Source organism: Puma concolor, chromosome A1 (genome assembly GCF_028749965.1).
Source record: "Puma concolor isolate L17-30 chromosome A1, mPumCon1.1.hap2, whole genome shotgun sequence".
Classification (NCBI taxonomy): Eukaryota; Metazoa; Chordata; class Mammalia; order Carnivora; family Felidae; genus Puma; species Puma concolor.
Window position 1 is genome coordinate 47091267 of NC_141667.1, and position 21997 is coordinate 47113263.

The following is a 21997-nucleotide window of genomic DNA, read 5'->3' on the forward strand; positions in this document are numbered from 1 at the left end:
TTGGCTTCATCATTTATGAACTGTGTTCCTTGGGCAGGCTCCATTTCCTGCTCTGAGCTTCGTGGTATCGTCTGTAAAATGGGGTCGTAATACCCCATCTGTGGTGGTATTGTAGGTGTCAGAGATTACGTGTATGAAGCAGGGAGCTCCACGTGTGGGCAGGGGCTCAGTAATTGTCCCTTAGAATTGTCATCATCATGACCATCATCATCTTCATCCAAATCCTCTTCCAGCTCTCCAATTCTGTGACTTCAGGGAACGTGCTCATCCAAGAAGACAGTGTGGTAAGAGAAGGCAACAGCCCTGATTTTGTGTAAATGCATTTCCTGGTAAGGACAGGAGGCACATAATTGCCCCTAAATAATTGCTCCGACTTTACCACAAGCTGTCAAAAGGCCCTAATTGGTCGATCTGTAATGACTGCGGCCATCTGCGTGTGGGGTGATTTAGCGACGGGACTCTGCCCGAGCCGGGCCCTCGATGATTAGAGCCAGCCAGGGTGATATTTCACCCTCTGATGGGAGTAGTGGTGTGTGGGTGAAGGAAATTATCTCATCCTTGTTTTAATGACCTACCAGTTGAACCCAGCCAAGAGGCAGCGGTGGTCACAGACAATGACTATGGATTTTTCTTTTTTTTTTTTTTAAAGATAGTGTTCCTGCCCGAAACAGCAGCATATCTGGAGCATGATCATGGCTCTTGCTATCTTGTTTCACTGCCCAAGAAAGTCTCTTTTGGAAAGATTTAGTCCCTCAATTAGGGCAAATTGATTTCTGCTTTCTACAGAGTCACTGTTCCAAAGAGAAGTGGTAAAGGGCAGGAGGCGCCATATTAATCTTGGCAGGCAAGCAGGAAGGTGGCCCGGAGTATTTTTCAGCCTTCCAGCCTCGGCTTGTACATGTGGAGATCATCTTTTCTCTGTATATCTTTTAATTGCTCCGACCTCCAAGATGCCAGGGGATACAACACAAAACACACTTCAGGTCGTGGAAGTTTCTGGACACTTCCGTCGAGCCACTGGAGCAGTGTCCTGTGCAGAAGTGGTTTTAAGTGGCACCTGAGATGATCTCAGTTGGTTCAGAGACTTTGCATTAGGCCGCATTGAATCATGTGGAGAGTTTTTCTCTTTCCAACTCCCGTCTGTGTCTTCTGGTTACCTCGGGTGGAGAGCCTCGGTTGGTTTCCCGTGTCTCCCTTCTTGACAGAGAAGCAGACCGTGAGCTCCCAGTGTGGGAGGGAGGGGCAGGAAGATCTGCCTAAGATTGAGTCACATTGTTTTATTTTTATTTGTTTCAGTTTTTCATTAACTCTTGATTCCATTTGGTATCAATTTTCCATTTATGATGTTTATTTCCCTTTAAAGTAAATGTAATTCAGTAATTTTTTTTTTTAATTTAAAAAGGTGAGTTGATTTAAAAAAAAAAACAGATTAGAGTGGGATAGTAGAACGGGCAAAAAAAAAATCGGAGCATATGACTGTAAGAGCTTGGGGAAACATAAAAAGGGGGAAACATCATGTCTCTATAGAAAACCTCGCGATTTACTGGCTATACAACCACAGGCGAGTTTCTTAGCTTCTCTGAACATCCATTTTCTCACCTGTCGGGTGGGAAGAAGCATGATGTAGAGTATGATTTTATGAACCAAGCGAGATAAAATGTGTGCAGCTCCTTTGCAAATTATAATCTGCTTTATGTGACAGTGAAAGTGAAACATTTCTGTACGGAGTTAGAAAAATAAAAGGGTCATTGGGCTCTGAACCAGGCAGCCAGGGGACCCTGGTTTGAAACCCAGCCCTGCTGTTAAGTATATGTCAAAGGTGAGTCCTTCCCTTCTCTGGACCTCAGCTTTCTGTCTACAAAATAAAGAAACTGAACAACTCTAGCGGTTTCCAGGCCTGGCTGTGCATCAGAATCTCTTGTGGGTCAAGTGAAACTCAAAACGCTGGATGCTACCCCAGGCTTAGCAGGTCACAGTCCCCTGGGATGATGCCCAATGCAGCTGCATTTATAGCTGGCTCACCAGGTGATCCGAATGTGCTCCCTGATTTAGGAGGGCCCTTCCAGCTCTAAGCCCGGATGCAGTGAATTCAGAGCAGCCTGGGTTAGGAAAGGTGGTCACCTGGTAGCTCTGGTCATGTGCTAACTGGGCTTCCATGAAGCCTGGGTCCTGGGCCCTAGAAGACCCGGTCCAAACCGTGATTCAGGGACAGCACCAAGGCCCAGAAGAAATCAAGGATGGGCCCACTGTGCCAGACATGAGAGCCCTGTTCTCCTGATTTTCAGTTCAATTTTCCCAGCTAAGACAGATAGTATTATTTTGGCTGTTGATGAACTGCAAATGATCATACACTGAGTTATTTTTTGTGTCTGGTTTCTTTGGTTCAACATAGTAATTTTGAATCATCCATGTGGTTGGGTACACTAAAATTTGCTCCTTTTGTTGCTGAGTAGGGAATCTATTGTATGACTCTACCACGATTCATTTATCCCTTCACCTGTTGCTGACATTTAGGTTGTTTCTAGTTGGTACTATTTTTTTTTTAATTTTTTTTTCAACGTTTATTTATTTTTGGGACAGAGAGAGACAGAGCATGAACGGGGGAGGGGCAGAGAGAGAGGGAGACACAGAATCGGAAACAGGCTCCAGGCTCTGAGCCATCAGCCCAGAGCCTGACGCGGGGCTCGAACTCATGGACCACGAGATCGTGACCTGGCTGAAGTCAGAGGCTCAACCGACTGCGCCACCCAGGCGCCCCTCTAGTTGGTACTATTATGAATAAAACCACTGTGAAACATTTCATTGTTTTTCCAGGTTTATGTTTCTGTTTCTCTAAATACCTACAAGTGGAATTGCTGGACATAGGACAGCTGCCTCTTTACCTTTGTAAGAAGCAGCTTTTTAAAGTGGTTGTACACCATTGTGTATATAAACCACAATTTCTTTATCCATTCATCAGTTGATGGACATTTAGGCTCTTTCCATAATTTGGCTATTGTTGAGAGTGCTGCTATGAACATTGGGGTACAAGTGCCCCTATGCATCAGTACTCCTGTGTCCCTTGGATAAATTCCTAGCAGTGCTATTGCTGGGTCATAGGGTAGGTCTATTTTTAATTTTCTGAGGAACCTCCACACTGCTTTCCAGAGCGGCTGCACCAATTTGCATTCCCACCAACAGTGCAAGAGGGTTCCCGTTTCTCCACATCCTCTCCAGCATCTAGAGTCTCCTGATTTGTTCATTTTGGCCACTCTGACTGGCGTGAGGTGATACCTGAGTGTGGTTTTGATTTGTATTTCCCTGATAAGGAGCGACGCTGAACATCTTTTCATGTTGGCCATCCGGATGTCTTCTTTAGAGAAGTGTCTATTCATGTTTTCTGCCCATTTCTTCACTGGGTTATTTGCTTTTCGGGTGCGGAGTTTGGTGAGCTCTTTATAGATTTTGGATACTAGCCCTTTGTCCGATATGTCATTTGCAAATATCTTTTCCCATTCCGTTGGTTGCCTTTTAGTTTTGTTGGTTGTTTCCTTTGCTGTGCATAAGCTTTTTATCTTCATAAGGTCCCAGTAATTCACTTTTGCTTTTAATTCCCTTGCCTTTGGGGATGTGTCGAGTAAGAGATTGCTACGGCTGAGGTCAGAGAGGTCTTTTCCTGCTTTCTCCTCTAAGGTTTTGATGGTTTCCTGTCTCACATTTAGGTCCTTTATCCATTTTGAGTTTATTTTTGTGAATGGTGTGAGAAAGTGGTCTAGTTTCAACCTTCTGCATGTTGCTGTCCAGTTCTCCCAGCACCATTTGTTAAAGAGACTGTCTTTTTTCCATTGGATGTTCTTTCCTGCTTTGTCAAAGATTAGTTGGCCATACGTTTGTGGGTCTAGTTCTGGGGTTTCTATTCTATTCCATTGGTCTATGTGTCTGTTTTTGTGCCATATAATTCTTTTAATGTACTGTTGGATTCAATTTGCTACTATTTTGTTGGGGAGTTTTGCATCCATTTTCATCAGGGAAATTGGTCTGTAACTCTCCTTTTTAGTGGGGTCTTTGGTTTTGGAATGAAGGTAATGCTAGCCTCATAGAAGGAGTTTGGGATTTTTCCTTCCACTTCTGTTGTTTGGAACAATTTGAGAAGAATAGGATTAACTCTTCTTTAAATGTCTGATAGAATTCCCCTGGGAGGCCATCTGCCCTGGACTTTTGTTGGCAGATTTTTGATTACTGATTCAGTTTCTTTGCTGGTTATGGGTCTATTCAAATTTTCTATTTCTTCCTGTTTCAGTTTTGGTAGTTTGTATGTTTCTAGTAAATTGTCCATTTCTTCCAGTTTGCCCAGTTTGTTGGCATATAATTTTTCATAATAATCTCCTATGATTATTTGTATTTCTGTAGTGTTGGTTGTGATCTCTCCTCTTCCATTTGTGATTTTATTTACTTGGATCCTTTCTTATTTCTTTTTATAAGTCAGCTAGGCGTTTATCAATTTTATTAATTCTTTCAAGAAACCAGCTCTTAGTTTTGTTGATCTGTTCTACTGGTTTTTTGTTTGTTTGTTTCTATATCATTTATTTCTGCTCTAATCTTTATTATTTACCTTCTTAGGCTTGCTTTAGGCTTTATTTGCTGTTCCTCTTCCAGTTCGTTTAGGTGTGAGGCTAAGCTGTGTATTTGAGACCTTTCTTGTTTCTTGAGGTAGGCCTATATTGCAATATACTTCCCTCTTAGAACTGCCTTTGCTGCATCCCAAAGATTTTGGACTGTCATGTTTTCATTTTCATGTCTTTCCATGTGCTTTTTTATTTCTTCTTTAATTTCATGGTTAACATTACTTCTTTAGTAGGATTTTCTTTATCCTCCATTTGTGGTCTTTCCAAATTTTTTCTTGTGGCTGACTTCAAGTTTCATGGCATTGTGTTTGGAAAATATGCATGGTATAATCTCCATCTTTTTGTACTTGTTGAGGGCTGATTTGTGACCCAGTATGTAATCTGTTCTGAAGAATGTTCCATGTACACTCGAAAAGAATGTGTATTCTGCTGCTTTACCATGAAATGTTCTTTTAATACATCTGTTAAGTCCAGCTAGTCCAGTGTGTCATTCAAAGCCATTGTTTCCTTGTTGATTTTCTGCTTCGATCATCTGTCCGTTGCTGTAAGTGGGGTGTTAAAGTCCCTTACTATTATGGTATTTTCAGTGAGTCTCTTTATGTTTGTTATTAATTGGTTTTTATACTCGGGGTCTCCAAGTTGGGGGCATAAGAATTTACAATTGTTAGATCTTCTTGATGAATAGACCCCTTAATTATGATGTAATGCCATTCGTCATCTCTTGTTAGTTTTTGCTTTAAAATCTAATTTGTCTCAATCGGGAGGGCAGAAGATGGCAGCATAGGAGGACGCTGGGCTCACCACGCGTCCTGCTGATCACTTAGATTCCACCCACACCTGCCTAAATAACCCAGAAAGCCGCCAGAGGACTAGCAGAATGGAGTCTCCGGAGCCAAGCGCAGACGAGAGGCCCACGGAAGAGGGTAGGAAGGGCGGAAAGGCAGTGCACGCTGCACGGACTGGCAGGAAGGAGCCGGGGCGGAGGGGCGGCCCGCCGGCCAAGCAGAGCCCCCGAGTCTGGCTTGCAAAAGTGGAGGGGCCGGACGGAGTGTGTTCCGACAGCAAGCGGGACTTAGCATCTGGGAGGTCATAAGTTAACAGCTCTGCTCGGAAAGCGGGAAGGCTGGAGGACAATGGGAGGGAGAGTTGCTGAGCCCCGAGACGACAGAGCTCAGTTTGGCGGGGAACAAAGGTGCTTGCCAGTGCCATCTCCCTCGCCCATCCCCCAGCCAAAATCCCAAAGGGAACCAGTTCCTGCCAGGGAACTTGCTTGCTCTGCGCAAACACCCAACGCTGTGCTTCTGCGAATCCATCTGCCAGGGGGTCTGACTCCCTCCCGGTGCCACAGGGCCCCTCCTGAAGTGGATCCCCGAATGAGAAGCAAGCTAAGCCTGCCCCTCCTGCCCCCGTGCACCTTGCCTACCCACCCCAGCTAATACGCCAGATCCCCAGCACCACAAGCCTGGCAATGTGCAAGTAGCCCAGATGGGCCACGCCACCCCACAGTGAATCCCGCCCCTAGGAGAGGGGAAGAGAAGGCACACACCAGTCTGACTGTGGCCCCAGCGGTGGGCTGGGGGCAGACATCAGGTCTGACTGTGGCCCCACCCACCAACTCCAGTAAATACACCACAGCACAGGGGAAGTGCCCTGCAGGTCCGCACCACTCCAGGGACTATCCAAAATGACCAAACGGAAGAATTCCCCTCAAAAGAATCTCCAGGAAATAACAACAGCTAATGAACTGATCAAAAAGGATTTAAATAATATAACAGAAAGTGAATTTAGAATAATAGTCATAATATTAATCACTGGGCTTGAAAACAGTATAGAGGACAGCAGAGAATCTCTTGCTACAGAGATCAAGGGACTAAGGAACAGTCAGGAGGAGCTGAAAAACGCTTTAAACGAGATGCGAAATAAAATGGAAACGACCACGGCTGGGATTGAAGAGGCAGAGGAGAGAATAGGTGAACTAGAAGATAAAGTTATGGAAAAAGAGGAAGCTGAGAAAAAGAGAGATTAAAAAATCCAGGAGTATGAGGGGAAAATTAGAGAACTAAGTGATACACTAAAAAGAAATAATATACGCATAATTGGTATCCCAGAGGAGGAAGAGAGAGGGAAGGGTGCTGAAGGTGTACTTGAAGAAATAATAGCTGAGAACTTCCCTGAACTGGGGAAAGAAAAAGGCAGTGAAATCCAAGAGGCACAGAGAACTCCCTTCAGACGTAACTTGAATCGATCTTCTGCACGACATATAGTGAAACTGGCAAAATACAAGGATAAAGAGAAAATTCTGAAAGCAGCAAGGGATAAATGTGCCCTAACATATAAAGGGAGATCTATAAGACTCATGACTGATCTCTCTTTTGAAACCTGGCAGGCCAGAAAGGATTGGCACGAGATCTTCAATGTGATGAACAGAAAAAATATGCAGCTGAGAATCCTTTATCCAGCAAGTCTGTCATTTAGAATAGAAGGAGAGATAAAGGTCTTCCCGAACAAACAAAAACTGAAGGAATTCGTCACCACTAAACCAGCCCTACAAGAGATCCTAAGGGGGATCCTGTGAGACAAAGTACCAGAGACATCGCTACAAGCATAAAACATACAGACATCACAATGACTCTAAACCCGTATCTTTCTATAATAACACTGAATGCAAATGGATTAAATGAGCCAACCAAAAGACATAGGGTATCAGAATGGATAAAAAAACAAGACCCATCTATTTGCTGTCTACAAAACACTCATTTTAGACCTGAGGACACCTTTAGATTGAGAGTGAGGGGATGGAGAACTATTTATCATGCTACCGGAAGCCAAAAGAAAGCTGGAGTAGCCATACTTATATCAGACAAACTAGACTTTAAATTAAAGGCTGTAACAAGAGATGAAGAAGGGCATTATATAATAATTACACGGTCTATCCATCAGGAAGAGCTAACAGTTATAAATGTCTATGCGCCGAATACCGGAGCCCCCAAATATATAAAACAATTACTGAAAAACATAAGCAACCTTATTGATAAGAATGTGGTAATTGCAGGGGACTTTAACACTCCACTTACAGAAATGGATAGATCATGTAGACACACAGTCAATAAAGAAACAAGGGCCCTGAATGATACATTGGATCAGATGAACTTGACAGATATATTTAGAACTCTGCATCCCAAAGCAACAGAATATACTTTCTTCTTGAGTGCACATGGAGCGTTCTCTAAGATAGATCATATACTGGGTCACAAAACAGCCCTTCATAAGTATACAAGAATTGAAATTATACCATGCATACTTTCAGACCACAATGCTATGAAGCTTGAAATCAACCACAGGAAAAAGTCTGGAAAACCTCCAAAAGCATGGAGGTTAAAGAACACCCTACTAAAGAATGAGTGGGTCAACCAGGCAATTAGAGAAAAATTTAAAAATATAGGGAAACAAACAAAAATGAAAATACAACAATCCAAACGCTTTGGGACGCAGCGAAGGCAGTCCTGAGAGGAAAATACATTGCAATCCAGGCCTATCTCAAGAAACAAGAAAAATCCCAAATACAAAATCTAACAGCACACCTAAAGGAAATAGAAGCAGAACAGCAAAGGCAGCCTAAACCTAGCAGAAGAAGAGAAATAATAAAGATCAGAGCAGAAAAAAACAATATAGAATCTAAAAAAACTGTAGAGCAGATCAACGAAACCAAGAGTTGGTTTTTTGAAAAAATAAACAAAATTGACAAACCTCTAGCCAGTCTTCTCAAAAAAGAAAAGGGAGATGACCCAAATAGATAAAATCATGAATGAAAATGGAATTATTACAACCAATCCCTCAGAGATACAAACAATTATCAGGGAATACTATGAAAAATTATATGCCAACAAATTGGACAACCTGGAAGAAATGGACAAATTCCTAAACACCCACACTCTTCCAAAACTCAATCAGGAGGAAATAGAAAGCTTGAACAGACCCATAACCAGCGAAGAAATTGAATCGGTTATCAAAAATCTCCCAACAAATAAGAGTCCAGGACCAGATGGCTTCCCAGGGGAGTTCTACCAGACGTTTAAAGCAGAGATAATACCTATCCTTCTCAAGCTATTCCAAGAAATAGAAAGGGAAGGAAAACTTCCAGACTCATTCTATGAAGCCAGTATTACTTTGATTCCTAAACCAGACAGAGACCCAGTAAAAAAAGAGAACTACAGGCCAATATCCCTGATGAATATGGATGCAAAAATTCTCAATAATTTACTAGCAAATCGAATTCAACAGCATATAAAAAGAATTATTCACCTTGATCAAGTGGGATTCATTCCTGGGATGCAGGGCTGGTTCAACATTCGCAAATCAATCAACGTGATACATCACATTAATAAAAGAAAAGATAAGAACCGTATGATCCTGTCAATTGATGCAGAAAAGGCCTTTGACAAAATTCGGCACCCTTTCATAATAAAAACCCTTGAGAAAGTCGGGATAGAAGGAACATACTTAAACATCATAAAAGCCATTTATGAAAAGCCCACAGCTAACATCATCCTCAATGGGGAAAAACTGAGAGCTTTTTCCCTGAGATCAGGAACACGACAGGGATGCCCACTCTCACCACTGTTGTTTAACATAGTGTTGGAAGTTCTAGCATCAGCAATCAGACAACAAAAGGAAATCAAAGGCATCAAGATTGGCAAAGATGAAGTCAAGCTTTCGCTTTTTGCAGATGACATGATACTATACATGGAAAATCCGATAGACTCCACCAAAAGTCTGCTAGAACTGATACATGAATTCAGCAAAGTTGCAGGATACAAAATCAATGTACAGAAATCAGTTGCATTCTTATACACTAACAGTGAAGCAACAGAAAGACAAATAAAGAAACTGATCCCATTCACAATTGCACCAAGAAGCATAAAATACCTAGGAATAAATCTAACCAAAGATGTAAAAGATCTGTATGCTGAAAACTATAGAAAGCTGATGAAAGTAATTGAAGAAGATATGAAGAAATGGAAAGACATTCCCTGCTCATGGATTGGAAGAATAAATATTGTCAAAATGTCAATACTACCCAAAGCTATCTACACATTCAGTGCAATCCCAATCAAAATTGCACCAGCATTCTTCTCAAAACTAGAACAGGCAATCCTAAAATTCATATGGAACCACAAAAGGCCCCGAATAGCCAAAGTAGTTTTGAAGAAGAAGACCAAAGCAGGAGGCATCACAATCGCAGACTTTAGCCTCTACTACAAAGCTGTAATCATCAAGACAGCATGGTATTGGCACAAAAACAGACACAGAGACCAATGGAATAGAATAGAAACCCCAGAACTAGACCCACAAACGTATGGCCAACTAATCTTTGACAAAGCAGGAAAGAACATCCAATGGAAAAAAGACAGTCTCTTTAACAAATGGTGCTGGGAGAACTGGACAGCAACATGCAGAAGGTTGAAACTAGACCACTTTCTCACACCATTCACAAAAATAAACTCAAAATGGATAAAGGACCTGAACGTGAGACAGGAAACCATCAAAACCCTAGAGGAGAAAGCAGGAAAAGACCTTTCCGACCTCAGCTGTAGCAATCTCTTACTTGACACATCCCCAAAGGCAAGGGAATTAAAAGCAAAAATGAATTACTGGGACCTTATGAAGATAAAAAGCTTATGCACAGCAAAGGAAACAACCAACAAAACTAAAAGGCAACCAACGGAATGGGAAAAGATATTTGCAAATGACATATCGGACAAAGGGCTAGTATCCAAAATCTATAAAGAGCTCACCAAACTCCACACCCGAAAAACAAATAACCCAGTGAAGAAATGGGCAGAAAACATGAATAGACACTTCTCTAAAGAAGACATCCGGATGGCCAACAGGCACATGAAAAGATGCTCAACATCGCTCCTCATCAGGGAAATACAAATCAAAACCACACTCAGATATCACCTCACGCCAGTCAGAGTGGCCAAAATGAACAAATCAGGAGATTATAGATGCTGGCGAGGATGTAGAGAAACAGGAACCCTCTTGCACTGTTGGTGGGAATGCAAACTGATGCAGCCACTCTAGAAAACAGTGTGGAGGTTCCTCAGAAAATTAAAAATAGATCTACCCTATGACCCAGCAATAGCACTGCTAGGAATTTACCCAAGGGATACAGGAGTACTGATGCATAGGGGCACTTGTACCCCAATGTTTATAGCATCACTTTCAACAATAGCCAAATTATGGAAAGAGCCTAAATGTCCATCAACTGATAATGGATAAAGAAATTGTGGTTTATATACATAATGGAGTACTACGTGGCAATGAGAAAGAACGAAATATGGCCCTTTGTAGCAACGTGGATGAAACTGGAGAGTGTGATGCTAAGTGAAATAAGCCATACAGAGAAAGACAGATACCATATGGTTTCACTCTTATGTGGATCCTGAGAAACTTAACAGAAACCCATGGGGGAGGGGAAGGGAAAAAAAAAAAAGAGGTTAGAGTGGGAGAGAGCCAAAGCATAAGAGACTCTTAAAAAACTGAGAACAAACTGAGGGTTGATGGGGTGTGGGAGGGAGGGGAGAGTGGGTGATGGGTATTGAGGAGGGCACCTTTTGGGATGAGCACTGGGTGTTGTATGGAAACCAATTTGACAATAAATTTCATATATTGAAAAAGAAAAAAAGAGGCAGAGTATCATTAAACTAAAGGCTTTTCACTCAAAAAAAAAAAAAATCTAATTTGTCTGACATAAGCATGGCTACTCCAGTTTTCCATCCCCTCACTTTCAATCAGGTGTCTTTAGGTCTAAAATGAGTCTCCTATGCAGCATATAGATGGGTCTTGTTTTTTTAATCCATTCTTATACCCTGTGTCTTTTGACTGGAACATGTAGACCATTTACATTCAGAGTGATTACTGAAAGGTACGAATTTAGTGCTATTGTGTTACCTATAAAATTGGTATTTCTGGTGATGTTCTGTGTTCCTTTCTAGTCTTTATTGCTTTTGGTCTTTTTCCCCCCACTCAAAGAGTCCCTTCTAATATTTTTTGCAGGGCTGGCTTAGTGTCACAAACTCCTTTAGTTTTTGTTTGCTGGGAAACATTTTATCTCTCCTTCTATTCTCAATGACAGACTTGCTGGATAAAGTATTCTTGGTTGTATATTTCTCCCATTGAGCACATTGAATATATCCTGCCATTCTCTTCTAGCCTGCCAAGTTTCTGTGGATAGGTCTGCTGCAAACCTGATCTGTCTTCCCTTATAGGTTAAGGACTTTTTTTTTCCCTTGCTGCTTTCAGGATTCTTTCCTTGTCTGTGTATTTTGTGAATTTGACTATGATATGTCTAGGTCATATAGCCAGCTTTTGTTGAATTTCATGGGACTTCTTTGTGTTTCTTGGATTTAAATGTCTGTATCCTTCCCCAGATAGGAAAGTTTTCAGCTGTAATTTGCTAAAATAAACCTTCTGCTGCTTTTTCTCTTTCTTCATCTTCTGGGACTCCTGTGATACAAATATTATTGCTCTAAGAAGTTGCTGAGTTCTCTAAGTCTACCTTCATGATTCATTACCTTTCTTTCCCTCTTCTTTTCAACTTCATTATTTTTCATAGTTTTATCTTCCTTATCACAGATTCTCTCCTCTGCTTTGTTCATCTTCATTGTTATGGCATCCATTTGGGTTTACATCTTGATTATAGTTTTTTTTTAATTTCAGCCTGACTAGTTTTTAGTTCTTTAATCTAAAAGAACTAAAAGTTCTTTTAAGGCATCCTCTAGTGCCTTCTATGCATTTTTCAAGCCCAGATAGTATCCTTATAATTGTTGTTTGAAATTCAGGTTCAGAGGTCTTACTTCTATCTGTATATCTGTATTGATTAAATCCCTGGCTATTGCTTCTACTTCCTGTTCTTTTTTTTTTTAATGTTTATTTATTTGAGAGAGAGAGAGAGAGCGCGCATGCAAGTGGGGGAGGGGCAGAGAAGGAGAGGGAGACGCAGAATTCAAAGTAGGCTCCAGGCTCCCAGCTGTCAGCACAGAGCCTGATGCGGGGCTCAAACCCATGAGCTGTGAGATCATGACCTGAGCCGAAGTCAGTCACTTAACTGACTGAGCCACCCACATGCTCCAACTTCCTGTTCTTTCTTTTGGGATGAATTCTTCCATCTTGTCATTTTGTCCAGAGAAGAAGAAGAAGAAACAAACCCTAGATCTAGGTGCTTTGATCTGCTTGTTAAAAGAAGCTTCCACAAAGTAGTCGTTTTTCTACTTGTAGACTTGTGGTTTTGTTCTCTCAGCCCTCAGATTGATTTCTTGGGTGTTTAGAATGATTTGATATTTATCTAGCTGTATTTGAGGGATGAAGCAAACTTAGAGCCCCCCTACTCTTGCACCATCTTAACTCCTCTCCGTGGGGAATGTATAGCAAATGGCATCTCAGGCTTTTAATTTGAGTCACATCTTTTCATATGCTTGTTGGCTATTTGTATATCAATTCTTTTGTGAAATGTATTTTTGTAAAAATGTTTCATAGCTTTTTGCCTAGTTTTAAGTTGGTCATCTGTTTATTATTGACTTTGGTGGAATCCATTACATATTCTTGATACAAGTCCTTTGTCAGATTCATGTATTGTGAATATTTTCTCCCAGACTGTTGCCTGCCTTGTCATTTTCTTACTGATGTCTTTGATGTGTTGTGATGAGCAAAGTTTGAAGAGCAAGTTCTTAATCAAGTCCAATTTATCTGTCTTCCCTTTTATGGGGTAGTGCTTTTTATGTCTTAAGAGATCTTTTCCTACCCCAAGTTTACAACAATATTTTCCTATGTTTCTTCAAGAAACCTTATAACTTTAGCCTTTATATTTAAACCTGCTATCCATCTAAAATTATTTGTTGTGTATGGTAGGAGGTAGAGGTTGAGGTTCATCTTTTTTCATGTGTTTATCCAGTTATGCTAGCTGTTTTATTTTTTCAAGTTTTTTATTTCCATTCCAGTATAGTTAACATACAGTGTCATGGTAATTTTAGGTGCACAACATAGCCATTCAGCAATTCTGTACATTACTCAGTGATCATCATCGTAAGTGTGCTCTTTATTTTAATGCTTATTTATTTATTTTGAGAGACAGAGCAGGACAGAGAGAGAGAGGGAGAGAGAGAATCCCAAGCAGCCTCTGTACTATCAGCATAAAGCCCAACAGGGGCTCAAACCCACTAACCATGAGATTGTGACCCAAGCTGAAATCAAGAGTTGGACGCTTAACAAACTAAGCCACCCAGGTGCCCCCAATGTTCTCTTGATCCCCATCACCTATTTCACCCATCTCCTCACCACCTCCCCTCTGGTAACCATCTGTTTGTTCTTTATAGTTAAATCTGTTTCTTGGTTTGTCTTTCTTTTCATTTGTTTTGTTGCACATTTTAAAAATTCTTTTATATTCTCATTGAATTTGCCTTGGTGCCCTTGTCAAAAACCAGTCAGTCAATGACATATATATAGGTATACCCCTGGCTCCTCTATTCTGTTCTATTGGTTATGTTTATTCCTTGCCAGTATTACATTGTTTTGATTATTCTGACTTTGTAATAAGTTTTGAAATCAGTGAGTCCTCCAACTTTATTCTTTTTTAAGATTGTTTTTGTTTTCACAGTTTAGGTTCTTTGAAAGTTGTCAATTTCAAAACCTGCTGTGATTTCATTGGGATTATGTTGAATCTATAGATGAATTTGAGGAGAATTGACTCTTTAACAATATGGAGTCTTCAAGTCTATATGTATGATTTATCTCTCCATTTATTTGGGTCTTTATCTATATGAAGCTATTATAAATGGTATTTTTATTGTACTTTCCAATTGTTCTTTGCCAGGATATAGAAATACATTTTTTTTTCCATTTAACAACCTTATTCAGGTATAATTTGCATAACACAAAAATCACCCATTTTAAATCTGCAGTTCAGTTCTTGGGTCAGTTTATACAGTTTTAAAATGATCACTATAATACAGTTTTAGAATATTTCCATCACTCCAGAAAGTTCCCTTGTGCCTGTTTGTAATCAGTCCCCACTCCCAACCTAGCTCTAGACTACTGCTGACTTCCTTTCTGTCCCTGTAATTTTGTCTTCCTAGAAATTTCATATAAATAGAACCATATAATATCTAGTCTTAGGTGTCTGACTTCTTTAACACAGAATACTCTTTTTAAGGTTCATCCATATTGTCTTAATCGCTCTTTCCTTTTTTATTGTGGAATAATAAAATCCATTGTGTGGATATACTACGTTCTGTTCACTCATTCATCAGTTGATGGATATTTCTATGGTTTTCAATATGGGGATATTTTGAATATTGCTGCTATGAACACTAGTACGCACATTTTGAGGTGGATGTGTGTTTTCATTTCTCTTGGGTGTACACCTAGGAATGGAATTACTGGGTAATATGGTAACTGTGCTTAACTGAGGAACTGCCAGACTGTTTTCCAAAGGGGCTGCACCATTTTACATTTCCACCAACAGTATATAGAGATTCTTATCCTCCACATCCTTGTCAACACTTATTACCTGAGTTGTGCATTATAGCCATCCTAGTGGATGTGAAGTAGTATCTCATTGTGGTGTTGATTTGCATTTCCCTGGTAACTAAGGATGTTGAACATCCTTTTATGTGTTTATCGGCCATTTGTATATCACCTTTGGAGAAGTGCCTATTCAGATCTTTTACCCATTTTTTTTTAATTGGGGTAAAATTCACATAACATAAAAATTAACCATGTTAAAGTATACAATTCACTGGCATTTAGTACATTCACAATGTTGTGCAACCATCACTTGGTTCCAAAATGTTTTATCACTCCAAAAGGAAACACCATACCCATTGAGTTGTCACTCCCCGTCTCTCTCTACCCCAGTCTCTGGTAATCACTAATTTGTTTGTTGGCTGTATAAATTTACCTATTCTGGAATTTCATATGAGTAGAATGATAAAACATGTGACCTTTTGTGGCTGGCATCCTTTATTTGGTGTAATGGTTTGAGGTTCATCTGCATGGTACCATGTATCAGTACTTCATTCCTTTTTATGGTTGAGTGATATTCCATTGTATGAATATATTTCATAGTTGTTTATCCATTCGTGAGGTGATGGAAGCTTGAGTTATTTCCAATCTTTGGCTGTTGTGAGTAGTATTGCTGTAAATGTTCATGTGTAAGTAATCAAAAGATTTTTAGCTATCCTGGATCTGTTGATCTCTTCCATAAATTTTAGGATCAGCTTGTCAATTGTCAATTTTTGCAAAGATCAGCTGTGATTTTGATCTCACTGAATCTGTAGATCAACATAGGAGGTATTGCCATCTTAACAATATTAAGTCATCCAGTCCATGAACACAGACTGTCTTTCCATTTATTTTAGTCTTTAATATTTTTCAACAGTGTTTTTGCAGTTTCAAAGTATACAGATTTTACTTCTTTTGTTAAATTGCAAATTGTATGCTTACTATTTTAAATTGAATTTTCCAATTTTTTTTTATCTGCCAGTACTTAGAAATACAACTAATTTTTAAATCAACATTTAAACCGGTATCCTGAAATCTTGCTAGCTTCTTTGTAGATTTCTTAGGATTTTTCTATGTAAATAATCATGTCATCTACAGGTAAAGATACTGTTACCTTTTTCTTCCCAATCTTTATGCCTTTATTTCTTTATCTTGCCAGTTGTACTGGCTAGGAGTTCTAGTACAATGCTGAATGGAAGTGATGAGAGAGAATACAGCCTTTATCCTGATCGTCAGATAAAAGCATTCGCTATTTCATCATTAAGTGTGGTATAAACGTTAGGACTTTTTTTGTAGCCATACTAGATTTTTCATAAAGTGCTCTAACCCCGATTAAACTAAAGAGACACCAGTGTTAAGGCTGGGACTTTTTTAGTAAAAAGAGATAATTTTTGAGATTTGTTCAGAATGACTTTACCAGGCACAGGATAGAAACCCAACCCACATTAGCATAAGCAAGAAGAGGAATTTGTTTCGTGTGTAGTAAGAACATTTAGGAGTCTATCTGCTTTAGGCACAGAGGGATCTGGGGAATCAAAATGCCATCAGAATAATTTCCATCTCTTGATTCTTTTTACATGTTTACTTCAATGTCAGCAGAACTGCCCCTCCCCCAACTCTTATCACCTCATTTGCCAAAGATGTCACCAGCAGCTCCAGATTTATGGCCAGCCAACTTAGCAACTCTAATGAGAAGAAAGGGCCTGGTTTTTCAGTAGTTCTGAAAAAAAAAAAAAAAACTTCTCAGGATTCATTATTTGGATCAACTCGGGTCACATGGCCATTCCTGAACCAATCACTGTAGGCAAGGAAATGGAATGCCCTGATTGGTCAGGCCCATCCTACCTGCTCCTCCCCCTTGGATCCAGGGGTGGGTGAGCCCCACCAAAGTATAATGGATGGAAAATGGGAGGGGCAGTTTCACTAAGAAAAATCAGAGTGCTGATTCCAGAAAATGAGGGAAGAGGTATCAGCCAAGTATAAACCACCACTGCCCACACTCTCACGCAGATGATCTCTGTGTGTTCCAGGTCTGGCACTATCCCTGGACTTCTTTGAGCTTCAGAGTCCCCATTTACAGCATGCAGGTGGTGGTCCCTGTCCTCGTTGGCCATATCTGAAAGGTCCCATGAGGCATTGTATGGGAAAGCTGTGTCTAAACTATAAAGTACAGGGGCGCCTGGGTGGCTCAGTCGATTGAGCGTCTGACTTCGGCTCAGGTCATGATCTCACAGCTCATGGGTTCGAGCCCCACATCAGGCTCTGTGCTGACAGCTCAGAGCCTGGAGCCTGCTTCCGATTCCATGTCTCCCTCTCTCTCTGCCCCTCCCCGGCTTATGCTCTGTCTCTCTCTCTCTCAAAAATAAATAGACGTTAAAAAAATTTTTTTAATAAAAAAAAACTATAAAATATGGTGCACATGTAAGGGAGCAGTCACAAGAGTGATTACTAAGCAGCTGTTCTAACCCATCTGTCCATCTGTCTTCTTCTGTCTCTCTCACAGAACACTTGAAGAAGCCACTTGAAGACTATATGGCCCTCTTCCCCAGTGTGAGAATTCTTCGAACCAAGAAGCGGGAAGGGCTGATAAGGACCCGGATGCTGGGGGCCTCTGCAGCAGCTGGGGATGTCATCACATTCTTAGACTCACACTGTGAAGCCAATGTCAACTGGCTCCCCCCCTTGCTCGGTAAGAGACCCTCCCAAGGCAAGGTGGGCCCCAGCCTTCTGCAGGGATCATCCACAAGGGTTCTCTTGACTGCTTGAGATGCTGCCATCCAATGCCAGGTGCCACGAGGGATTCAGGAATGCTCACAGAGACCTTAAAAATCCATTCGAGTCCTGTCCCTTTGTTTTACAGAGAAGGAAGCTGAGAGGGGAAGTGACTTACCCAAAGTCCTACAGCACACTACAGTCTAGTTACATGATTGCCTCTCCCAGATTAGTTCAAGTTTTATTGGAAAGCAAGTCAAGGCTGTCTGCTGTAGGAGCCACATTGTGGAGGGACATTATCCTAGCAACTTAGAATAGTTAACATTCACTGCCCTGCTACTGAGCCAGGGAAGTGATAAGCATTATCTCCAGTCCTCACAAAACCATGCCAGGTCAAAAGTGTCCCCATTTCATAGTAGAAGAAGCTGAGGTTTGGAGATACTGAGTGACTCAATATTGTTCCCTTGGGTCATAAGTGTCAAAGTTACCATCTCTCTGGCCCCAAATTTTGTCCATGGTCAGAAATCACACTGCCTCCCTAAATTCATTTCCTCTCTGGAGAGTTTCCAGCAGCTATCAGGAAAGGGCTGTGGACAGGGCAGCATGATCCAGAAGTCATCCATCATAGCCATGTGGACAGAAGGGAGACAAGAGGATTGGATGCTGGGCAGTGAGGCGCCTCATAGCTTGTTGAAGAAGCAGGTCTGAATTCTGCGGAGTTCAGATTTGTGGAAGGTGATGAGCTGGTGCTAACAGGTGGACATCAAAGAGGAAATGTCCTACTGAGACTGGGAATCAGGTGAGGGACAGGCCAGAGACAGATTGGAGAAGCGTTATCAATCCAGGGAGAAATTAAAACTCACAAATGAATGGGGATGCTAACCATAACAGAAAGCTCAGGAAGCAAAGGAGACTGTAGTTCAGGGCCAACTTGAGCCTGTGTCAGAATCACCTGGAAGACTCACTAACACAGAGTGCTGGACCCCACCCCAGAGTTTCTGATTGGAGAGGTCTGGGGTAGGGTCTGAGAAGCTGCATTTCTAACCAACTTCCAGGTGGTGCCAGCACTGCTGGTCCAAGGACCACACTTGGATGAGCACTGGTTAGACCATCAGGCAGAGGTGAGAACAGAAAGCAAAACCCACACGGTTGAATGGGCTAATCCAGCCAATTTGTTTTCTAACGCAGATCAGCATGGAACTTCAGTATTAGATGATACGCTGCTGATCCCAAGGGTCCAGGATCCCACTGGGTTAGGAAAAGGATATAACCCAGATTTTCTGGTAAACTCCGTATTTAATTAAACCAAGAGGTCTCTGCATCTGCCTCTCATTACTGAAAGAGAAAAAGAAAAAGAGAAAGAAAAAAGTCTCACCATAAATCACCTAATTTATAGTGCTGAAGGAACAATTCATTTGTTGGGTCATTCAGTGACTCGAAGTGGAGGGCCACAAAGCTGAGCTGGGAGTCTAAATAGCCCTTAACTCTGTTTCTATGGAAATATATGAGGGTAATTTTCATAATCTGCAGAATACATGGAGGAAACATTCTCCCTCTTTTTATTTTTTCTTTTTCCAATAGAAATGTGAACCAATGGTGTAGATGCAAAAGTCTGTCCCTGTTAATATGAGCAGCCGACAGAGCGCATCAGGGCTTTGTCTCAAAACCATTAACACCTCCATGCACAGCTCTCTCTGCCTTCTGTGAAGATGAGGAATTCCTGAGCCAGAGAGAAGGATTCAGCCCCCCAAAGGAAAGCCACTGTTTATCCTCATTTCTGCCATCATCATCATCATCATCATCATCATCATCATCATCATGGCTCTGCTAGTCCCTTGGCTTTTTAGGCCACAGCCACTTTTGAATTTGACAGTTACATGGGAATGTAGACAGCCCAGGCCTTATTATCCACATAGAACAAATGAGAAAACTAAAGAGCAAAGAGAATGAGGAAGATGCTCAGCTTCTGAGCTTCTTTCGGCAATCCTGGTCACAGCAATGTCCGCGGAGCACTAATGGGATGTGTGAATGTGTGAGAGTCTGAGCTAAGCATCTTGGCCCCACCGTCCCCCTCGGTCTTCACAGGAACCCCATGAGACAGGTGCTGTCGTCCTCCATTTTGTCAGCAGGGAAGCGAGGTTTCAGAGGCATCAGATAACCTTTGTCAAGGTTATACTGCTTGTAGGTGACAAAGCCAGGGTTGGGACCTGGGCATTCTGTCCCCAAGTGAGCGCAGCACCCTGGAATGCTGCCTCTCTGATGCTAAGCCTTGACCCCTCACACCTCCCGCTCTCAGCCAGCCTGCAGCAGAGCCACAGCCCAGAGCCTCTCCAGAAGTGAAATCCCCTGCATGGGCGTGAATAATTGTAATTAGGAAGGGAGGCCCCTCTCTAGATCTTTCCCTGGAGAAGTTTCTTCGACTTCATTAGAACCCCTAGGGAGCCTGTTCACAAGGCAGACCCAAGCTCTGCCCCCACAGGTTCTGATTCAGTGCACCTGGGGCAGGAGCAGCCCTGGCAGTTTTTTAAACACACCATGGGTACATCAGGCACTGGTAGCCCAGAGGGCACACTGCCGAAAGCAGTACTTCTCAGACTTTTTAAACCAATGTGCCACAGTTAGAAATACATTGGACATCTCAATCCAGGACACAGATACACACCCATGCAATATAACGGAAACCTGTTTCCTGAAAAAGTACTTTTTCTTATCAGGTGGAATGCACCCTGACATTCAATATTCTTTCCTGGTTCATTATACACATGCACATGCACACACACAAACACACACACACTCGATCAATTTAATGACCCATCTATGGATTGTTGTCTTGCAGTTTAGGAAAGGGCAAGAATGCTGCTTTCTCTCCTGGAAGAAAAAAGTACTTGATGAAGCCCAAGCCCCAGGCAGATGCCAGCCTACACTGGCCCTACCAGACTCCACATTCCCACCCTTGAACTTGACTGCTGGCCCAAGCAGCCAGGCACCCCAGCATAGCCCACTGGCCCCTTTATCACTGGCACCCCCAAGCTGCAGCCACGGCTTCTTGGCAGAAGGAACATCGAAGAACAGAACAAACCAAAGCTTAAAATTCTGGTTGGTAGGTTGGGCAGAGTGCGTTGTATAGAATCAGCTTCTCCCTGGCTTAACGGGGACCGTAAAAAGCCATCTGGCTAGGGACTGCCCTTGCCATCTTGAATCACCTAGCCTGTAGCATTCCTGCAGGGCAGAGGTTTGCCAGGCTTTGCTTGTACATCAGTCAGGAGGAGTTCGTGGGATAGTACATGCCCTCCTCAGTAGTTCTGGCTGTTGGAAAAAGCGAGCTAAACTCTCTCGCAAGGAGGACCACTTGTTCACTGACCATAGCTGAGAAGTTTTGAGGAGCTGGCGTGCCTGGCTACTTCAGCCATGAGTCAAGCTTAGGACCCAGAATGCGGAGCCTGACAGGGCCAGAACAGGAGCCCTCCCAATAGGAAGTTAATCTCTCTCTGCAATGGCGCTGACCATTACAGGCGACCGTGCTGGATACCTCGAACTGTCGTCATATCCCGTCCTCCTACCAGCCTGTGTTGCTGAACCTCTTCTCCCCATTTCACAGAGGAGAACACTGGGGCTCAGAGACATTGTTTATGTAGCTCGCAGGTAGCAGGACTGGGACGGGAGCCCTGGTCCATCTTTCTTAAAGCCTGCCCTCTCCCTTGCTCTTGGGATTCTCAAACTCAAGCATTCGGAGAAGTCACTCAGGGAACACATTAAGAATGCGAGTAAGCTGCAGAGCAGGGTCGTGGACCTAGCTGCTGCCCTGTCCTGCCTCCGTAATGGGCATCTCTTGGCTTCTTCAGACCGCATCGCCCGGAACCGCAAGACCATTGTGTGCCCGATGATTGACGTGATCGACCACGATGACTTTCGGTACGAAACGCAGGCAGGCGATGCCATGCGGGGCGCCTTTGACTGGGAGATGTACTATAAGCGGATACCGATTCCTCCAGAACTTCAGAAAGCTGACCCAAGCGACCCATTTGAGTAAGTACAAGTGACCTGGGCTGGTCCCAGTGGCTGACCTAGTGACCCCTCGCCAACACACCCTACTCGGGACCACTACCTCCCCCTAAAAGTCC

At 42.2% G+C, this 21997-nt stretch overlaps 1 protein-coding gene across 4 annotated transcripts in view; it reads left to right on the forward strand.

Moving 5' to 3' along the window:
* Window positions 1-21997, forward strand: part of GALNT10 (polypeptide N-acetylgalactosaminyltransferase 10) — a 226692-nt gene that overhangs the window by 161505 nt on the left and 43190 nt on the right. For all 4 annotated transcript variants that reach the window (XM_025924183.2, XM_086700365.1, XM_086700177.1 and 1 more), the window contains exons 5-6: window positions 17668-17853; window positions 21719-21902. In XM_025924183.2, coding sequence (XP_025779968.1) covers window positions 17668-17853; window positions 21719-21902 — 370 coding nt within the window. The remainder of the gene's footprint in view (window positions 1-17667; window positions 17854-21718; window positions 21903-21997) is intronic.